Raw genomic sequence first — 19554 nt, 5'->3', positions numbered from 1 at the left:
AGCAAGAATGACTGTGCCCATCTTACATTTGCATCAGGACTGAGGGAGGATACAGAAAGAAAGCTAGCTGCCTTTGGTTCCACTCCCAGCATGGGAAAACCAGGGGTGCCTGGTGCTGTCCTCTGTAGACTCCCCAACCTCAAAGGGGTGCCAGGGCTTGCTCAGTTGTCCTAACACTGCATGGTGTTTCCCCCAAAACTTAATTTCAGCACTTGGCACTAGTTACAAGGAGAGATTCAGGACACCTAGGGCTAATGGAGAACATTGCAAAACAAGACAAAACATTCTGCTTTGTTCTCCTGGATTTCTTTAGTGTCTCCTCACTAAAGACTAATTTCAAAGGAAGTTCTATCTATGCACACACGGTCTCACATGTTAAGGTACAGACTGCATCAATGGAGGAGTTGAGGCAATAAAACGTAGATGCTATTAGACAATATACAGTTAATGGCAAAGTACTCTTGGAAATAGGAGTAGGGAGATTAAGTAAACAAATGACAAATTCAAACTTCAAGCTTTAATATACAATGGCAGAAAAATAAAGTAATGTAATCTGTTGGTTCAGTCAGCCTGGGTAGCCAGTCTCTTCTAACTTACTGTGTCCTTTCCCATCCCACTGTGGCCTCTAGTAGTATTCCCTGTGTGTGGTTACACTGACAAGTTGCCTCTTTACCAAGGTAGATACCTATTGAAAAGCTACACGCGCTGTCTAAGTCAACCAACCTGCAGGGAGTGACATTGCTCCCCCAGCCCCTTTCCCTGGGGGCAAAAAGTCAGCTTTTCAGGACAGAGACGCCATGGTGCACTGTCTGACTCTACCTTTTGGATGTGTTTTGGTAGACAGAAAGCACTCCAGATTGCTAAGGCATATTGTTAAACAGTTCTTTCAAATAGGGAATATCTGAGATAAACTTCTTGAATTCTTCAATATCCAAAAATACCTTGGTTTTACCTTTAAAATCAAATGCCAGTTTGGCAGGATAAAGGATTTTCGGTTGAAAGCCTTCTTCTTGCAGAATTTTTATGATGCTGGACCACTGACTCCTTGCATCTATAGTACTAGGTGATAAGTCGGCTGTCAGCCTGATCTTGGTTCCTCTGTAGGTTATTTCTTTTTTGGCTCTGGAAGCTTTTAGAATTCTCTGCTTATCGCCAGTATTCCAAAACTTCACCAAGATGTGTCTCGGCGTGAGCCTGTGCTCATCCACTGAGTTGGGGATTCGATGGGCACTGACAATCTCGAGACTCTGGTCTTCCAGCTCAGCAAAGTTTTCTTCAATTACTTCCTTGATTATGTCCTCTGCTCCGTTCTCCCGGTTTTCCTTCTCTGGAATCCCTATCACTCGGATGTTGGAGCTCCGCAATCTGTCCTCTCTCTCTCTCAGCCTTTCTTTATCAACAATCTCCTTGGCCAACTGCAGTGTCTCCTTGGCCAACCCCTCCAAGGCATCTTCCTGTTCGTTCACCCTTGCTTCAATCATGCACGCTAAGGAATTCAGATCATCCATTGAGCTTTTCATGTTTAGGATATCTGAAAAGTAAAGGTTTTTGATATTTTCCACCTCCCTCTGCATCTGTCTGATAACACCGATCACGCCTCTTCTAAAGTTTTCTTCGGTTTCATGGATCAAGTCTGCCTCTTTGCCCATTAGCTCTTCTATTTGCGGTGTCTTGCACCTCCCTTTTTCTGTGTTCATTAGAAGTGGAGTGGCTTGAGACGGAACACTCGACTTTGTACGTGAACAGCCTTTAGGACCATCACTACCTGCCCCTAGAGATTCAGATGGAGAAGCCAAATATAAGGTCAGACACGGTATCCCAAACCTTTGACCAGACTCGGCAGCTGCTCCACCATCCTGGCATTTCACCAGCTTTTTTCCCTTAGAGTCCCAAACCAGGTAACTAAAGGCAAGTTCTTTAAGTCCATGGAAGGTCTCCTTTTTCTTAGTCTGAGAAGACGTCTTTCTGTTTCCTTCTTCCTCTGATTCAGAGTCTACCACCAAACTAACTAAACCAATCTCCTCAGCACTCCTGGTGATTTTCTCATCGCAATGCTCTTCTGTCACAGTAAGGCCCTGAAAGGTTGAGCCTCGAGCGTCATGTAGTACCAAGGTTTCTTCCTTTTTCCCCATTTCTGAGTTCTCTTCCTCCTCTTCCTCCTCCCCTGAGTCCTCCTCCTCTTCTGACTCTGAACCCTCCTCCTCTTCTTCCTCCTCTGAACCCTCCTCCTCCCCCAACTCTGAGGCCTCTCCCTCTGAAGTTTCTTCTCCCTGTTTCCCTGAGATTTCTTCTTCCCCCTCTAGCCTTGAGGCCTCTTGCTTCTTGAGAGTTTCTTTATCTTTCTGATCCAGTGTTTCTTCTTCGTAAGTCTTCACCTCTGGACTTTCCACTTTTACCTCTTTGATGAACAGGAAACTCAAACTGTCACTTGCCATTCTTCTAGCTTCGTGCTTCGTGTCTCCTAGAGTTTTACCCTAGAAGTTAAAAAAAAAAAACAAAATTAAGCCAGCTATTTCAGTGAGCTAAAACTTCTATTTTACCCTCTAAATTTAGTATACTTGCCTTGACAATAAGCAAATATCTGTAAATATTTCTGCTCTGTAGTGTTGAAGGTCAATGTCAGGGCCTTGTACGTGGTAGGTGAGTATGACTCCCGAGATAGTGTTAGACCAATCATCCATTCTCAAAGATATGGGTCCCCAAATAGATTCCATCTCCTATAATGACCCCAGCTAACAATTGCTTCTTCTGAAGTACTGAGAACACATTCCCATAGGATCACGCTTACGCTGACTTTCTGTACCCCAGTACTTATTGTGTTGCATGTGATTGACAGCACATTAATGACCGCTCTTCATGTTTAGCAGGACCCTATATAATCATGACCCTTGTAAGCCAGATCATTTACCGTTCCCTCTAACACAATTTATGCCCCCCCAATTGTGTGTGTGTGTCTGTGTGTCTGTGTGCCCATGCACGCACCACAGCAATCATATACAAGTTAGAAGACAACTTTCAGGGAGGAGTTAGTTCTCTGGTCCACCACGGGCGTCCCAGGTAGGCCCTCAGGTCATCAGGTTTGTGCAGCGAGCACCCACTGAGCCATCTTGGCAGCCTCATTTTTAACTATTCTTTCTTTTCTTGAGATAGTGCCACTAATAGTCCAGGCTAGCCTCAAGTTCATGTCACTCTTCATGCCCCAGGCTCTGCCAACATTCATAGAAACCACACCTAATTTACATGGTGTTGGGAATTGAACCCAGGCTAGCCCTCCATTCTTTTTTGGTTCTTTTTTTTTTCGGAGCTGGGGACCGAACCCAGGGCCTTGCGCTTCCTAGGTAAGCGCTCTACCACTGAGCTAAATCCCCAGCCTAGCCCTCCATTCTTAAGACTAAAAGATAGGCATAATGATGTGTGCCTGTCACCCCAGCTCTTCAGAGGTGGGGTGTTAGGATGGGGAATGGAGGCTAGCCTGGGCTAAATGAGAGCCTTGATCCACACAAACAATAAATACAAAATAGTGAGCAACTGGAATAAACTGGACACTGAGATTGGAGCACAACCTTTCACAAAGTACCAATTCTAGGTGTGTTAAAAGAGGACCTCAATATGAAAAACAAAATCCCTGGGCATATACCCAAATGATGCTCCAACATACAACAAAGACACATGCTTCACTATGTTCACAGCAGCTGGAAAGAACCCAGATGTCCTTCAACAGAGGAATGGATACAGAAAATGTGGTACATCTACACAATGGAGTACTACTCAGCTATCAGAAACAATGACTTCATGAAATTCATAGGCAAATGGTTGGAACAAGAACATATCCTGAGTGAGGTAACCCAATCACAGAAAAACACACATCGTATGCACTCACTGATTAGTGGATGTTAGCCCAAAAGCTAGAATAACCCAAGACACAATCCACAGACCACAGGAAGCTCAAGAAGGATGACCAAAGTGTGGATGGCTCAGTCCTTAAAAGGGGAAACAAAAATATTCATAGGAAGGGATATGGTGACAAAGTTTGGAGCAGAGACTGAAGGAGCCTGTTCCACTTGGGGATCCAGCCCATATATAAACAGCCACAAAACCCAGACAATATTGATGAAGCCAAGAAGTGCATGCTGACAGGAGACTGATATAGCTGTCTCTTGAAAGGCTCAGCCAGAGCGTGACAAATACAGAGGCAGATGCTAGCAGCAAACCATTGAACTGAGAATGAAGTCCCCATTGGAGGAGTTAGAGAAAGGACTGAAGGAGCTGAAGGGGCTTGCAACCCCATAAGAACAATACCAACCAACCAGAGCTCCCAGGGACTAAACTACTACCCAAAGAGTACACGTGGACTGACCCATGGCTCCAGCTGCATATGTAGCAGAGGATGGCCTTGTTGAGCAATAATGGGAGAAGCCCTTGGTCCTGTCAAAGCTGAATCCTCCCCACCCCCCCCCACCCCATGTAGGGAAATGTTGGGGCAGGGAGGCAGGAAGGGAGAGTGGTTTGGGAGGAGGAAAACCCTTATAGAAGAAGGGGGAAGGGGATGGGATAGGGGACTTATGGACGGGAAACAGGGAAAGGGAATAACACTTGAAATGTAAATTAAAATATCCAATAAAAAAGAAAACACAAAATCATAGCACAAACTTACCTTAAAAATGTTAAGCAAGCCACAAACTAGAAAATAATACTTTATACAACAGAAAAGAGTATTGCTCTCCACAAGAGTTCCTTTCAATCGTTAAAGACGGTGTGTGTGTGTGTGTGTGTGTGTGTGTGTGTGTGTGTGTGTGTGTGGCTAAAAGTTCACAAAGACATAGAAATTAAAAAAAAGTACAACCTTACTAAAGTGATGGGAAGATGCAAAACAAAACTGCAGATTTTGGCATTCACCAGCCATATTACCCTTAATATCTTATGGCTAAGGGGACTCTGCTATGGGATTTCTATATGTTCATGCAGTGGTCCCACTAGCGGGCACATGGTAAGCACCCTCTAAAGGAAATCCAAATGTACCAGGAAAGAGAGAGACCAGAGGAGGTGTGGTGTCTGAGGCCAGTCCAGGCTATACAGCAAGACCCCACGTCTCTGAAGATATCTGTAGCCTATATTAACCTCAAATATCAACCTGCAATGATCTATGCATCAATTAACCATGTAAGACAAATGAATGGAAGGCTTGAACACTGTTCAAGGGAGGGAGACCAGAGCGGTCAGCAACTAGAAAGGCCCCTTCAGCTCAAGCTAGTGCTAAGTTCGAGATGCTGGGCATCCACAGCAGTGATGGGGTGGATGAAGGCCAAGTGAGGGCTCCAGAGACGGCCGACTGGGTAGGAGCTCCTGCAGAGGACCCAAGTTCAGATCACAGCACCCACATGGGGTAGCTCCCCATAGAGCTTTCCTATGTCTCTTGAGGGCACCTGTCAAGGCACGCCATGATGCCTGGCAGCACATACAGAAAAAGCCTCCTACACATGATGAAATACTTTTCAGAAACCATAGCCCAGATATTCACACTGATAGTTCCACTGCTCTTCCTGTTGCTAACCCTTTGGTTGTACCCACTCATTTGTCCCCTTTTAATGAATTAAAAGATATGCTTAGTATTTATCCTTACATTTTAACCCACCTAAACGTTCTCCCATCAATCTCTGGAACTCCTGTCAAGCAAACCTCAATTCTCTGCTCACCTCTTACAGTATTAGAATTTCCACACTGTGCTTGATTTTCTTAAGGGATTGTCTTAGATTGCACCCTACTCTTCAAAACCGCCACACCCACCCTCACATTCTCGAGTGCTCACCAATCTTTCTTGAAGCTCGTTTCTTCTGCCTCCTTCACTTCTCGTCTCGTTTTGCGGGAACACATCTTTCAGCAACTCCTTCAGAAAAGGCTTTCTGTTGGCAAATTGTCGGAGGCTGTGGAGGTCTGAGAAAACCTTTGCTTCACCGTCACACTTAAATGCCAACTTCACCGTGCACTGCAACTCGGGCTCCAATTCCCGTTCTCTCAGAAGGCGGAAGACTTGGCCCCACCGCCTGCCGATATCCAGAGTGGCTGCGGAGAAGTCAGCGGCCAGCCTCAGGGTTGCTCCGGCTCCTTCCGGCGTGCTCTCTTCGGGGGCCTTTAGACGGTTCTCTTCTCTCTGACAGCCGGGCTCTTCGGCCGGTCTCTCATCCGCACTCTTCACGGACTCCCTCTCTAGAGTGTCTACAAGGCTGCTGCTCTCTCCACACCTCCCGCGTTCACGATGCAGGGCGTCTCCTGCTCTCTCTAGTGACGGTTTCACAACAGGGCTGCTGTTGAGTTGTTTAGCTTTGTCCTGCTTCCTCTCCGGCTTCCTCTTCTCCTTGCTTCTCACAGTTATGTTTTCAGTGTCCTCGTCTGTTCCAGAACGCTCCTCTTCCACTTTCTCTCCTGGCTTTGGCCTTTCTGAGACTGCATCTCTTTGCTGTTCTATCCGCTCTTCCAGAAGCTTCACCCAGGGTGCTGCGCGTTGCAACAGCACTTCCTTTATATCATTTTTATAGGTTTCTCTCATCTCTGCAAACATTGCATCTTGCATTTCCATCAAAGCATTAAACTGCTTCATCATGGCTGCCGGTACGTCGTTGTGCTTTAAACACGGAGATGTGGCCATTTTCCTTTCCCCATCTGCTGATGGCTTTTCTTTCTGCTCCTTTTGAAGCCTAGCCGCTTTGGATTGCACGCCTGACATGGTGGATACACTAACACGGAGTGCACCTTCTTCTCCTGGCGAGAGCTTCAGAAGGTCAAAAATTCTAAAAGAAAAAAAATAAGTCATCTGAAATATAAACAAATGAAAGTGTTCTTGCTGAGTTCTATTGAGAAACTCGGCAAGAGTAAGCATGCTTAAAACTACGCTATGTGTGCTTTATAAACCTTTATTGTAAAGGGTCACTAACGTGATGTGCTTGTGGATATGACCACAGGGAAAAGCCACGATTTATGCACGATGACTAAAACCCACGGAGAGGTGGACAAGCCTGTAGTTCCGTCTAACTAGGAGAGCAAGGTAGGGGCCCTGGAGGTGGTGGTGAGGCAGGTGGCACAGTGAGACGCCCATCTCAAAGGAAAAGCAGCTCAGTAATGGAGCACACACACATCATTCTAAAAAGGCAGTGTGAAAAGGAGAACTGACCAGCTTCAATGCCAGAACTCCAGGGTAAAGGCAGGTGGATCTCTGGGAGTTCAAGGCCAGCTTGGTCTACAGAGCTACACAACGAGAGAGACCCTGCCTTTTAAAAGAAAGCTGATAAGGAAGATGACTCAGAGGAGGATGGTGCCTACTGATCTGAGTTTGATCCCTGGGACTCACATGAAAGGACAGAATGCATTTTTACAAATAAACTGCCATCCTCTAACCTCACATGCACACCCACACATACAATAAGATATAATGAAAAAATTAAAATAAAATTGAAAGATAAAAAGGTGTGTGTACCACAAATAAAACAAAAAAGTTGAGGTTGACCTAAGAACATTATTTTTCCCAGAGTGAAAAATGTTAGATACTTCCTGAGCGAGTCAAAATAAATCCCTTTCCTCTTTCTCCTCCCACAGGCCCAATCTGTACTTACAAGGCCCTTAGACGAGCCAGGCAGCGGTGCCCACACACCTTTGATCCCAGCACTTGGGAGAGAGAGGTAGAGGATGTCTGGGAGTTTGAGGCCAGCCTGGTCTACAGAGCAGGACAGTCAAGGCTAAACAGAGAAACCTTATCTCAAAAACCAAAGTAGGTCCTCAGTCTGGATTCCTGACAAGCCAGAGCAGGAAGGGAAAACCAGTCCATATCAACAGCAGCATTTAATAGGGAGAGAGAGTAGAACGCTCCCTCTGATAGTTTAAAAGCTGCCTTCTAGATATGTAAAAATGGGGCTGGAGAGATGGCTCAGCAGTTAAGAGCACCGACTGCTCTTCCAGAGGTCCTGAGTTCAATTCCCAGCAACCACATGGTGGCTCACCACCATCTGTAAAGAGATCCGATGCCCTCTTCTGGTGTATCTGAAGATACCTACAGTGTACTTATATATAATAAATGAATAAATCTTAAAAAAAAAAAGATTCTGCTCTGTGTATAGATATGTAAAAATATTAGGCTGCACCTAATAGCCAGAACCCAGTGACATCACTCGCTCATGGGCCTGTAACACCATGATGCCCAACGGATAGTCTATGAGCAGATCCCAAGAACCATGTTGTGCACATCTGGAGAGACGCCACCTTGATCTGGCCTGTGGCTGCAGAGTGTCCCCAGGATCTTGACCCCCCAATTCAGAGATTTCTGTTAGAGGCTGGACCTCATCTTCAGCTAAGATACATCAGGTAGGTGAGCAGCCTTGGGGGGATAGGCTTGGGAATTTAGAGTGTGAACCTTCTCTTCTGAGATGACCCCAGCATAATAAAGCATGTTTATACCACCCATGGGACATCTACCTTCTTGTTTGTGATACCCACTCAGGGAAGCAGCTGGGAAGAAATCCAGGCCAACCTTGTAGGTAGGTCATCACCTCTCACCGTCTCACCACAGACCCTCGCCACCCGCTGGCTCAATCGCAGAACACCATACCCTCACTGCCTGAAGAACTGTGGGATTCTCAATCCAGAAAACTGATAACAGATTGCAGATACTAGAGAAGCCAAAACCAATTCCACGGAAACAAACATCTTGAACACCAAGGCTATATACTGAGCCCGTGGCTGAGGATATCCCAGATTGGGAAGGAGAGGAGGAATCGGGTCTTCTGACTTGGCTTCCTAAGTTTCTTTTCACTGTCACAAAACACCCTTCTTAATGAAGAACATGGTTTCTTTCAATTCAGCTTCTGGGTTTAGTCCATGGCTGATTTTCCACTTTGGGCCCTCGGGAGCAGCACATGTCATGGTTGAAGCTTGTGGAGGTTGTTGCCTCTGCCCATCATGTGGTCTTGAGGAAGACCCTGGGACCTTATTATTGCTCTTGTGACCTCATTTACTTCCAGTAGGCCTTGCTCCCTAAAGGTTCTATTACCACCAACCAGTACAGGAGGATTGCTCCAAGTAGACAGTCCTGGATGAGCGACTCTGTCTCAAAAGACAATGAAACAAAGGCAACAAACAAAACAAAAGAAATAAAAACAAGCAAAGAGACACACACAAGGAAAAGGAGAAACAGAAGACTCTAGGTGAGTTCAACCACCAGGATCCACATGGTAGGAGAGAACTGACTCCTTCAGGTAGTCCTGGCTTCCACATTGGTGTCGACACACATGCAAACATAGAAACACACACAAATAAATAAAAACGCAGTTTAAAAATTTGAAACGTAGGGGCTGGGGATTTAGCTCAGTGGTAGAGCGCTTACCTAGGAAGCGCAAGGCCCTGGGTTCGGTCCCCAGCTCCGAAAAAAAAAGAAAAAAAAAAAAAAAAAAGAAACGTAGCACTTGTAAAGTGAAGCAGGAGGATCTCTGTGTATCTGAGGCCAGCCTAGGCTAATCAGAGAATTCCAAGTCAGCAAGGGATACACAATGAGATCATTCATGTCTTAAAAAAAAATAATAATCTCCACGCCACCAGCCCTGACCCTAGAATAGTTTCCTTAGTTATAGCCAAGACCCAGAATTCTAGAAAACAGCAAAAAGGAAATGACTCAACAGCTGTAAGAGGCTAGAGAATATGAAGATGATGAGATTAAAAATAATAAAATTGGGCTGGAGAGATGGCTTGCTGGTTAAGAGCACTGACTGCTCTTCCAGGTCCTGAGTTCAAATTCCAGTAACCACATGGTGGCTCACAACCATCTGTAATGAGATCTGATGCCCTCTTCTGATGTGTCTGAAGACAGCTATAGGGTACTTATACATAATAAATAAATCTTAAAAAAAAAAAAAAGGGAAAAAGAAGCACAAATGAGGCCATTTTTCTGCACCTGGTACACCTAAGAGCTCCTGAGAAGACTATTATGGTGGCCTGCAGGGGCCAATTGTCAGATCAGAACTTCAGCACTGGCGACATGGGAAGGTTGCAGGTCCAGGGGTTAATTACCTTATCTTGCTTGGGCTATTCTTCCAGAACAGCATTCCTTGACTGCCCCTGTGTCTTGTGACAAATGGATAAGCACCTTTTAGAACCTATTAACTTAGGAGACCACTACACTGAGCATCCATGGACTCAAAAGAATGTCATCGGTATCTGGGCCTGTAGAAATGCTTCCCCAAACTTGCCGGACCTGTCTCCCTGCTGTGCCCAATGTATTTTAAATTTGTCTTGACTTATGATTTTCTCTGTTCTGTAATATTATAAAACTTTATGAGACTGCTTCCATGTTGGAATATGGAGTTTGTGATAACCTAATCTGTGTTCCTGGGCCATGGACAATCAATGGCGCCATAATAAACTATTTTGTATTTCCCCTAAGAGCTATGACTTTTGCAAGGACACCAAAATTAAATGTGTGAGCCTGGAATCCCAGCACGTGGGTTGAAGCCAAGATGGGGTACACAGCCAATACCAGCCTACCCGGGGCTTTGACTTTGCCTCAAAAACAAAACAAATACCCATTTATCTCAACTATAGGAAACCACTTATATAACTTGCCTACAATCCAACACTTGAAAGTGAAGGTAGGAGGATCAGGAGTTCAAGACTAGCCTTGGCTAAAATTGGAGGCCAATCTGGAAGACATTAAGACCCCCATCTCAAAACAAACAAGGAGGGTCCTGGAGAGATGGCTCACAGTTAAGAGCACTGGCCGCTCTTCCAGAGGCCTTGAGTTCCGTAACTGTACGGCATGCTAACAAGCCTGACTCTAGTTCCAGGATACCTGACACCCTTTTCCAGTATGCAGGCAACACATATGCACAGTACACTCATACACAGGTGAACCACCCTCACAGGTAAAATAAAAATTAAGTTAAAAAAAGTTGCCCTCTAGAACTTATGGGTGACTGACTTAGCAGGAGCCCCTGGTCCACTATCGGACTTTTGGGTGAGGTACCATGACAGAAAATTATGGAGCACTTCAAGTTGTTGGAATGGCTGAGGCGGGGTGGAACCTGTAGGCCAACTGTAGTCCACATAGGAAGAACAAAAGCTCGAAGCGTGCAGAGGGTTAAGCCAGGAGGGAGACCACTAACTAGAGGCTAAAGTTAGAACAGGAGCCCAGAAGCTGCTGTTGTCCAAAGCACTGACTGAGTTCAAAGGTTGAAAGCCTTGCAGCTCTGTCCTCCATGTGGGGTATGGTAGAGTGCATGCCATCCATCCCAGAATGGGGGATTAGGAGTTCAAGATTATCTTTGGTTTCACATCAGGTGTTCAAGGCACCCCCCTCCTCAAGACAGGCAAGCCAAACAACCTGGCTTGGTGGGCTAAGCCTTTAATCCCACCACTGGGGTGGGCGGGTGGCGCTGAGATGAGGAGTCACCCTTGGCCACACAACTAGGACAGCTAGGGCTCTGTGAAATTCTCTCAAAAGTACATTATCAAACCAAATCAAATGCAAGATGAAGACTTTTTTTCATCCTGCAGTACAGCAAATTGGATCCAGGGCACAAGCTAAGCAGTGCACCACCGGCCGGAAAAACCTTCCAAGGTGGGGAAGGGAGAATCCACAATCCAGAGGGAGGGGACCCGCACAATAAGGAACGAGTTGCTAATTTGAAAATGCAATGAGTAAATAAACATTTGAAAAGCGGGCGAGAGTTGACAAGAGGCACTAAGCAGAGGCCAAGGAAATGCAAATCCAAGTCTCTTCCTACAGCCAGGAAGTCCTGTCCTCCCCCCCCCCCCATCCTCCAGGCGGGAGTTTTCCACAGTCCTCTGTAGGTTTTCTACAGTACAGCACCAAGGAAGCACCCCTCCCCCAAACAATTTAAAATGTAAATCAAGCTACGGTGGAATGCGATCCCAGCAGTTGGGAGGCTGAGACCAAAACTGCAGCTCCAACAGCTCTAAAAGAAGCAAACAGCAAAGCACAGCGCAAAACAAGCAGCTCATCAGTTTCCTAATCACAGCTCTAATGGCCGCCACCGAACCTGACGTGAAATGTGCCAACTTGGCTCGGTGCTGCAGAGTTTAAGGACAAACATCAGACCACACAGGATCTTGGATGAAAAAAAGATCTCACAAACTTGTTTAACGTTTAGTGAGACAGGGTCTCACTAAAACCGTCCCAAAGAGCATTCAAGGGAGCCTTCTGCCTCAAGCCTCAAAGCAGTTGGGACTGTAGGCCTAAGCTATGTATGCATTCTGCTATCTATCTATCTATCTATCTATCTATCTATCTATCTATCTATCTATCTATCTATCTATCTATCTATCTATCCATTCATCCATCCATCCATCCATCCATCCATCCATCCATCCATTCGAGTCGGGGTCTCTAGATAGCCCTGGCTCATATGGAATTCACCATGTAGTAAATGGTGGGGTCGAACTCAAGAGATCCACGTACCTTTGTCTCCTAGCGCTAGGCTCAAGGCCCGACTTATTTTATGCTTCAAACTCGGGCATTAAATGGTTCCTAGTGGGGGGGGGGTCAATGCTCTCAAACATTCTTCACACTAGGTTAAGCACCCTCCCCAAATAACAAGCTTCAATCCAAGACAGTTCTGTCACATTCTAGAGGGACCTTCTCTGTGCCCCACGAGCACAACCTGCAGCTTACCAAATCTGTGCCTTCCCCAGGAAGGAACCAGCTCTCCTCAGGTCAGGATTGATCTGTCCACCTACACTGGCGTCCCACAGCACCTGGAATTAAGTGCGTATCGCAGAAGTCAAGTTGTGACTTAGGTAGAAAACCACCCGCCTATCAACAGTAAGTGTATTTAGAGATGCTTAAACAGTATCCACAAGTTATCAACAGGGACACTGGGGTAGGGAGAAGGCGGCAAGGAGGGAACGAACACCCCGGACCCAAATACAAGAAGGCAAAGGGAGGGCCCGAGGACGGTGGCTTCTGCCCTGTGCAGGAGAGCACATTAACATGACACCTTTAATGAACTGGAGAAGAATCCTGCTCCGTGTTCTAACAAACTTTGTGGAGGAACTGATGGAAACTCCTTCCCAGTCAAAGACACCGAGAAAAGCGTTCGATGGCGGAGGCTGGGAAGGGCCTGAAAGCCGGGGTCCCCCAGGCTCTTTGCAAAACTCTGGGGCGGCCGCTCAAGCTCACCTCCGCCTTCGCGCAGCTCCCGCCCGGCTGTCTCACTGTCCCCACTTTCCGTGTGCAGGAGCAATTCTCACTCCCCAGCCCGGAGCCCGCCAGGCAGAGCAGGGTGAGAAACACCGGGACATCCGGGGCCTAGCCTTGAGCAGCCTTACCTGGGAGCCACGAGGTCCAGCCAGGAGGTCACACGCGCCAACAAAAGCAGGGCCGGCGTCTGAGCGCAGGAGAGACTCGCCGGTCGTCCGGTGCAGACTCCTCCCCTCCCTCTGCGAAGTTTGCAGGTTTCTAGGCCCAACCCCCCTCGCCATTGGCTTCCCTAGCCCCCTGCCGAAACTCAGTGGGGCCTGAGCCTGCAAGGCAAGGTGGCCCATGCCCATAAGCCATCCACACTAGGGGCCAGTTAGGGTGCAAATTAAAAAAAAAATAAATAAATTGCCCCATCGCTGCTCCACGGCCTCACGCTTGGCCCGGGGATCGTACGCACCCCTGTCCTGAGTTCAGGTTCTGGTCGCCCCATAAGCAACACTAAGGGCTTAGGAACAGAACCTCGGTATCTCTCTCAGCTCCTCTCTTGAAGCCAGTTGATGAGGTAGACGACCTTCCGACACCTCTAGAACCTTTCTCACCCTCACTTTTCTGCTCCAGGACCTTCACACTAGCTGTCTCTCGGTGATGCCTTTTCCCAGGTCATGGTTTGAGAAAAATCTCCTCAACCTGTAATTATATATGTAGCTAACTCCAGGCTCCTGACCTTCTGGCCTCCACTTCCCTAAACGGAGCCAAGGGCAGGGGCTGTTAGGGGACAAACGTGGTGTGTGCAAGCTCTTTTCCAACCGAGTTACACCACCAATCCGTACTTCGACTTCGCACTTCTTTCAAAGCTGACTTTTTTTCCCATCCCCAGGTCTCAGGTCAAAGATTAACTCCTGCGGGGATGGTGGCAGCACCTGTGGACCTCCAGCTACTCTGAAGGCAGTAGTCCCCTTTATGCAGAGGAACTGGGTTGGTTTGGGCACTACAGTGAGACCCGTCTCTTTAAAACAAAAACAAAGGTCTTCTTTAAGTGGCTTCACCTAACGTTCATGTGAGTGAATTTTTACCTTTCCTAAAGAACACACACGGCTCCAATCCCAAAGCTCTACCATAGCCCTCTGTCGTCCCCACCCCCACCTTTTGGAGACAATACCTTGCTAGGTAGCCCAGGCTAGCCTTAAACTTCCTGTGAAGCTTAGATGGACCTCAGACTCCAGGCGCTCCCCCTGCTTTAATTAACCAAGTGCAGGGGTTGCAGGTGCACACGATGTATTCTCGTTTCGTACACCGGCTTCTTGATTCCCAGTTATCAGGAGCCAAATTTCTTCAATTACTACATTTCCTTTTCACGTCCTTCTCACTCACAGGTTTATTCACTGTATCCAGGATTACGACTAGCATGCGCTACAGCCTCTTCTTGAACGAGGAAACAAGGGAGCCACGGCACCACATTTTCTGAAGGATTAAGAAGGTTGGTGCTCAGTGGAAGGGGAAGCCCTGGGTCCTGCTAAGACTGAACCCTCAGTGAACTAGACTGGTGGGGGGAGGGCGGCAATGGGGGGAGGGTTGGGAGGGGAACACCCATAAGGAAGGGGAGGGGGGAGGGGGATGTTTGCCCGGATACCGGGAAAGGGAATAACACTCGAAATGTATATAAGAAATACTCAAGTTAATTAAAAAAAAAAAAAAAAAAGAAGGTTGGTGCTGGGGTTGGGGATTTAGCTCAGTGGTAGAGCGCTTGCCTAGCAAGCGCAAGGCCCTGGGTTTGGTCCCCAGCTCCGAGAAAAAAAAAAAAAGGTTGGTGCTGAAGAGAGGGCTCAGTGGTTAATAGCACTTGTCGCTCTTGCAGAGGACTCGGGCTCAGTGGTTAATAGCACTTGTCGCTCTTGCAGAGGACTCGGGCTCAGTGGTTAATAGCACTTGTCGCTCTTGCAGAGGACTCGGGATCAAGTTCCAGCACCTTCATGATGGTTTACAAGCACTTGAAACTCCAGTTCCAGAGGATCTGATGCCCTCGCATGACCTCCGAGAGCACCAACCATACCTGGGGTGCATGCACATCTGTGCAGGTAAATACACATTTAATTGGTTAATTAGTTAATTGATCAATAGAAGAGTGGGCTGCTGGACATGGTGGCCCACATCTTTAATCACAGCACCAGAGAGGAGCAGACAAGTGGATACCAATGAGTCCAGGCCACTCCGCTGTACACTGCTGAGTTCCAGGACCACCTACACTCTACAGGGAGAGTTTGTCTTCAAAAGAAAGATGAGCAGGCATTTGTCCTGAGGCAGAGGCTTTGGGGTTGTGGCTCGCTGGGCTCAGACAGAAGGTGGGCCGCCTTAGGCCTCGCAGCTGGCTCATGAGTAGAAAAGCCTCACTAAGTTCATGTAAGTGAAGTTTCTCTTTTCAACATTGTACTTCCTCTTTGACATTATTATCTTAATTTTCTATTGCTGTGATGAGACACCATGGGCAAGACCACTTAAGATGGGGCTTCATCTTCAGGTTCAGGTTCATGGCCAGCATGGTGGCCCGCATGCGAGCAGGGAGGCAGGGATAGCGCTAGAGCTCAGAGATACCATCTTGAAACAGCCATGAGGCCGAGCGAGAAGGACTCCAGAACTTTGGGAGTCTTTTGAAACCTCAAAGTGCATCCCCAGTGACCCACCTCTGAGTCCTCCCCAAACTGTTCACCAACTGGGGACCAACTCTAAAACAATAGAGAGGGGTAGCTCTCTTTTAAACTACTACATTAATAGAACTCCTTAAACTAAAAAATTAAATGATAGGGAATCTAAAGATGTAGCTCAGTGGTAGAGTACTTCATTTATTTGATATGTCCTGGATCCTACCTTCAGCAACAGACACACACACACACACACACACACACACACACACACATACACACAGACACACGCACACACAGACACATACACACAGACACAGACAGACACACAGACACAGACAGACACACAGACACAGACAGACACAGACAGACACACACAGACACACACACACAGACACACACACACACACAGACACACGCACACACAGACACATACACACAGACACAGACACAGACAGACACACACAGAGACACACACACAGACACATACACACAGACACAGACACACACACAGACACAGACAGACACACACAGACACAGACACACACAGACACAGACACACACATATGAGCACACACGCGCGTGCGCGCACACACACACATACCATGCATTTGTACAAATATGCACAATCAAGGTTGAATGCCAGTATGGTTCAGAAAACGGCTTGATTTAGTATTAAGTGTACTGTAGGAATGCAGGCAACAATTCAGAATATAGTTAGTCGTGCAAAAAATGTTCTGGTTTATTTTCTTTTAATGCTATTTTGCAAATATGTGATCTACCTGTGTGGGGGTGTCTGAGTGTGCCGCACTCAGCACCTGAGTGACGGCGGGAGACAACTTTCATCAGGTGGTTCCCTCCTTCTACCTAGAGGGTCCCAAGACTGGAACTCAGCTCATCACGGTTGGTGGCAAACATGGTCATCCAGTGATGATCTCATCAGTCTCTAATTTCTCTCTCTCTCTCTCTCTCTCTCTCTCTCTCTCTCTCTCTCTCTCTTTCTCCGTCTCTCCCTCCCTCCCTCTTTCCCTCTGCCTCCCTTTCTCCCTCTCTGTTTTTTTGCAACTCTGGGAGAAAAAAATTGGGGGGTTTCAAATATGCTAGACAAGCCTCTACTACACAAATGAGCCTAATTTCCCCCTAATTTCCTTGCTGGGGGTTGGTCTAGTGTACTGTGTATTCAGATGCTGATTTCTATCTTCCGAGATCTAATTATGGTCTGGACGCAGGCATTGTCATGAGTATTGAAGAATCTTTTGTATAGAGGCCATGTAAAGTATGCTCCCCAACGATATCTGATTGGTTAATAAAATGCTGAACAGCCAATGACTAAGCAGAGGAGAGAGAAAGGGTGGACTTCCAATCCCAGCCAGGGTCCAGGGGAGAAGAGCCAGGGAGTCACCAGGGGAGGTCTCCAGGATTTCAGCAGAGTGAGCCAAGAAAGATTGAATGCTAGTAACTTCCAGACCTCTCAGTGCTGGGAGGTGAAGAGCTTAGAGGTTAGAATAGCTCGGAATCTGCCCGGTTTAGGCTTACAGCTTGTTGATTTAAAAACACCAGATCTCTGTGTCAATTATTTGTGAGCCAGCCAGGTTCAGAAAAAATACCACCATTAAATTTTATCCTGAATTTCCTCAGCGGCAAGCACCTGCATTCTCAGAATACAGGGGGTGGGGGTTGGGGTTGGGGGATGAGGGGTGGGGCGGTGGGGACGCAGGCGTATCAGGATTTTAAGGTCATCTTCAGCTACACAGAGACTTTGAAATCACCTGGGCTACAAGAGACCCTGTCTCAGAAAACCAAATCCAAAGTAAACAAACATAAATAAACATCAAAAGGGAAAGAGTGAGGTGATTCATCTGTGACAGTGCTTGCCTTGTGGCCCTGGTAAGCCGAGTTTCATTTCTGGAACCAAGTAAAAAAAGGAGAGAACTGTCCTCTGATCTCCACACATTCTCCATGACACGCATGAAACCACACAGAAACATCATACATACATACATACTACTAATAAATACTTTTTAAATGAAGGACTAGAGGGTAAGGAAGAAATTATAGATTAAAATTCAATCATGCAATCATTAAAAAGAATTCAGACAGCCTGCACCTGAAGGCATACCCTGTGATCTCTTGAGAAGTGGAGGTTAAGAGTATTGGAGTCTCTAGTCCAACCTCAGCTACTTGGCAAGTTTGAGGCCAGCCTAGGTCATTATGAAACCTTGTTGCAAAGCAAAACCAAACAGCAACAGCAGCAAAAACCAAAGACATTGATTATATAAAAGTCACCTCATTTTGTTAAGCTTGTTTGAATCCTGACCGAGGCACAGAACCTATACAACGTTTGAGGTCAAAGGGAAATTGAACACTGACCTTTATATGATGCTATTACGGGATTGTTGCTTCTCTGATGCCAGGAGGAGGAGGGGCTCAAGGCACAGAGGTAAAGGTATTAAGTAGAAGTGGGGCAAGATGGCTTAGTAGTTAAGACCATTTGACTACTTTTCCAGAGGTCCTGAGTTCAATTCCCAGGAACCACGTGTGGTACAGAGTCACTTATAATGGGATCGGATTGCCTCTTCTGGTGTGCATGAAGATAGTACTCATATACATAAAATACATAAATAAGTCAAGATGTTTAAAAAGTATTGAAGTGGGGCTGGAGAGATGGCTCAGAGGTTAAGAGCACTGACTGCTCTTCCAGAGGTCCTGAGTTCAATTCCCAGCAACCACATGGTGGCTCACAACCATCTCTAATGGGATCTGATGCCCTCCTCTGGTGTGGCTGAAGACAGCTACAGTGTACTAATATTAAATAAATAAATATTTAAAAAAAAAAGTAGGGTTGGGGATTTAGCTCAGTGGTAGAGCACTTGCCTAGGAAGCGCAAGGCCCTGGGTTTGGTCCTCAGCTCCGGGGGGGAAAAAAAAAAAAGAACCAAAAAAAAAAAAAAGTATTGAAGTGGGGCAGTAGTGGTGCATGCTTTTAATCCTAGCACTTAAGAGGCAGAGGCAGGCAGATCTCTCTGGGTTAGAGGCCACCCTGGTCTACAGAGTGAAACACAACACTGGCAGAGTTGATGAAGCCATAAGACTTACCGTTTCAGACAAAAGCCCCCAGGCGCTGAAGAGGTGGCCCAGTGGTTAAGAGCAGTATAATATTTTCCACTTCATTTATCTGCAAAATGTATTCATTTTTATGTATATGGGTGTTACAGACGTGTGTGGTGTGTGTGTGTGTATGTGAATGGGGGGGGGGGGAAGGATATCACTGTATGGTTCTGGCTGGCTTGAATGGCTTGAAACTTGCTGTGTAGAACAAGTTGGCCTCAGTTTGCAGCAGTTCAGGCCCTCCTAAGAGCCGGGCTGATCTGCAAACATATCTCATTCTGTTCCCAGCTCCTGAACCCAACACAGCCAGGTTAATGCAGTCTTCAGATACAAGAAAAGCCTTATTGTATCTTATCCGTGGGTTTAGGTCGAAGCAGTTTTATGTAGCCCAAACTTGCTATGTAGCTTAGGATGACTTTGAACTCCTGATCTTCCTGTGTCCTGAATGCTCAGATGACAGGCATGTGCCACCCTCCCTAGTTTATGCCAGCAATGGAACCCAGGGCTCTCTGCATGTGAGGATACCAGCTGAGTTACGTCCTCAGCGAAGATCAGTTTTATTAACTGTTCAAATTGCCAGTATTAACTTCATGCTCAGTACCATTTACAATGTGCT

General features: G+C 46.6%; 1 protein-coding gene across 3 annotated transcripts; it reads right to left on the bottom strand.

Annotated features, from left to right (window-relative positions):
- Positions 1–502: 502 nt before the first annotated feature.
- On the bottom strand, positions 503–13406 carry L1td1 (LINE-1 type transposase domain containing 1). 3 transcript variants are annotated; one of them, NM_001399842.1, is made up of 4 exons: positions 13324–13406; positions 12668–12750; positions 5807–6785; positions 503–2474 (listed from the first exon to the last, which is right to left on the bottom strand). In NM_001399842.1, the coding sequence occupies exons 3-4, from the start codon at positions 6719–6721 to the stop codon at positions 861–863; spliced, it is 2529 nt and encodes an 842-aa protein (NP_001386771.1). In that variant the 5' UTR covers positions 6722–6785; positions 12668–12750; positions 13324–13406; the 3' UTR covers positions 503–860. The 3 variants fall into 3 exon arrangements, with proteins under 3 accessions (NP_001386771.1, XP_063144499.1, XP_063144498.1); XM_063288429.1 differs by lacking the exon at positions 13324–13406 and adding an exon at positions 13175–13255; XM_063288428.1 differs by lacking the exons at positions 12668–12750; positions 13324–13406 and having other exon boundaries at positions 5807–6857.
- Between the last annotated feature and the right edge of the window lie 6148 nt (positions 13407–19554).

Source organism: Rattus norvegicus, chromosome 5 (assembly GCF_036323735.1).
Source record: "Rattus norvegicus strain BN/NHsdMcwi chromosome 5, GRCr8, whole genome shotgun sequence".
Classification (NCBI taxonomy): Eukaryota; Metazoa; Chordata; class Mammalia; order Rodentia; family Muridae; genus Rattus; species Rattus norvegicus.
Note: the sequence above shows the minus strand (reverse complement) of the source record. Positions and strands in the feature narration are given on the sequence as shown.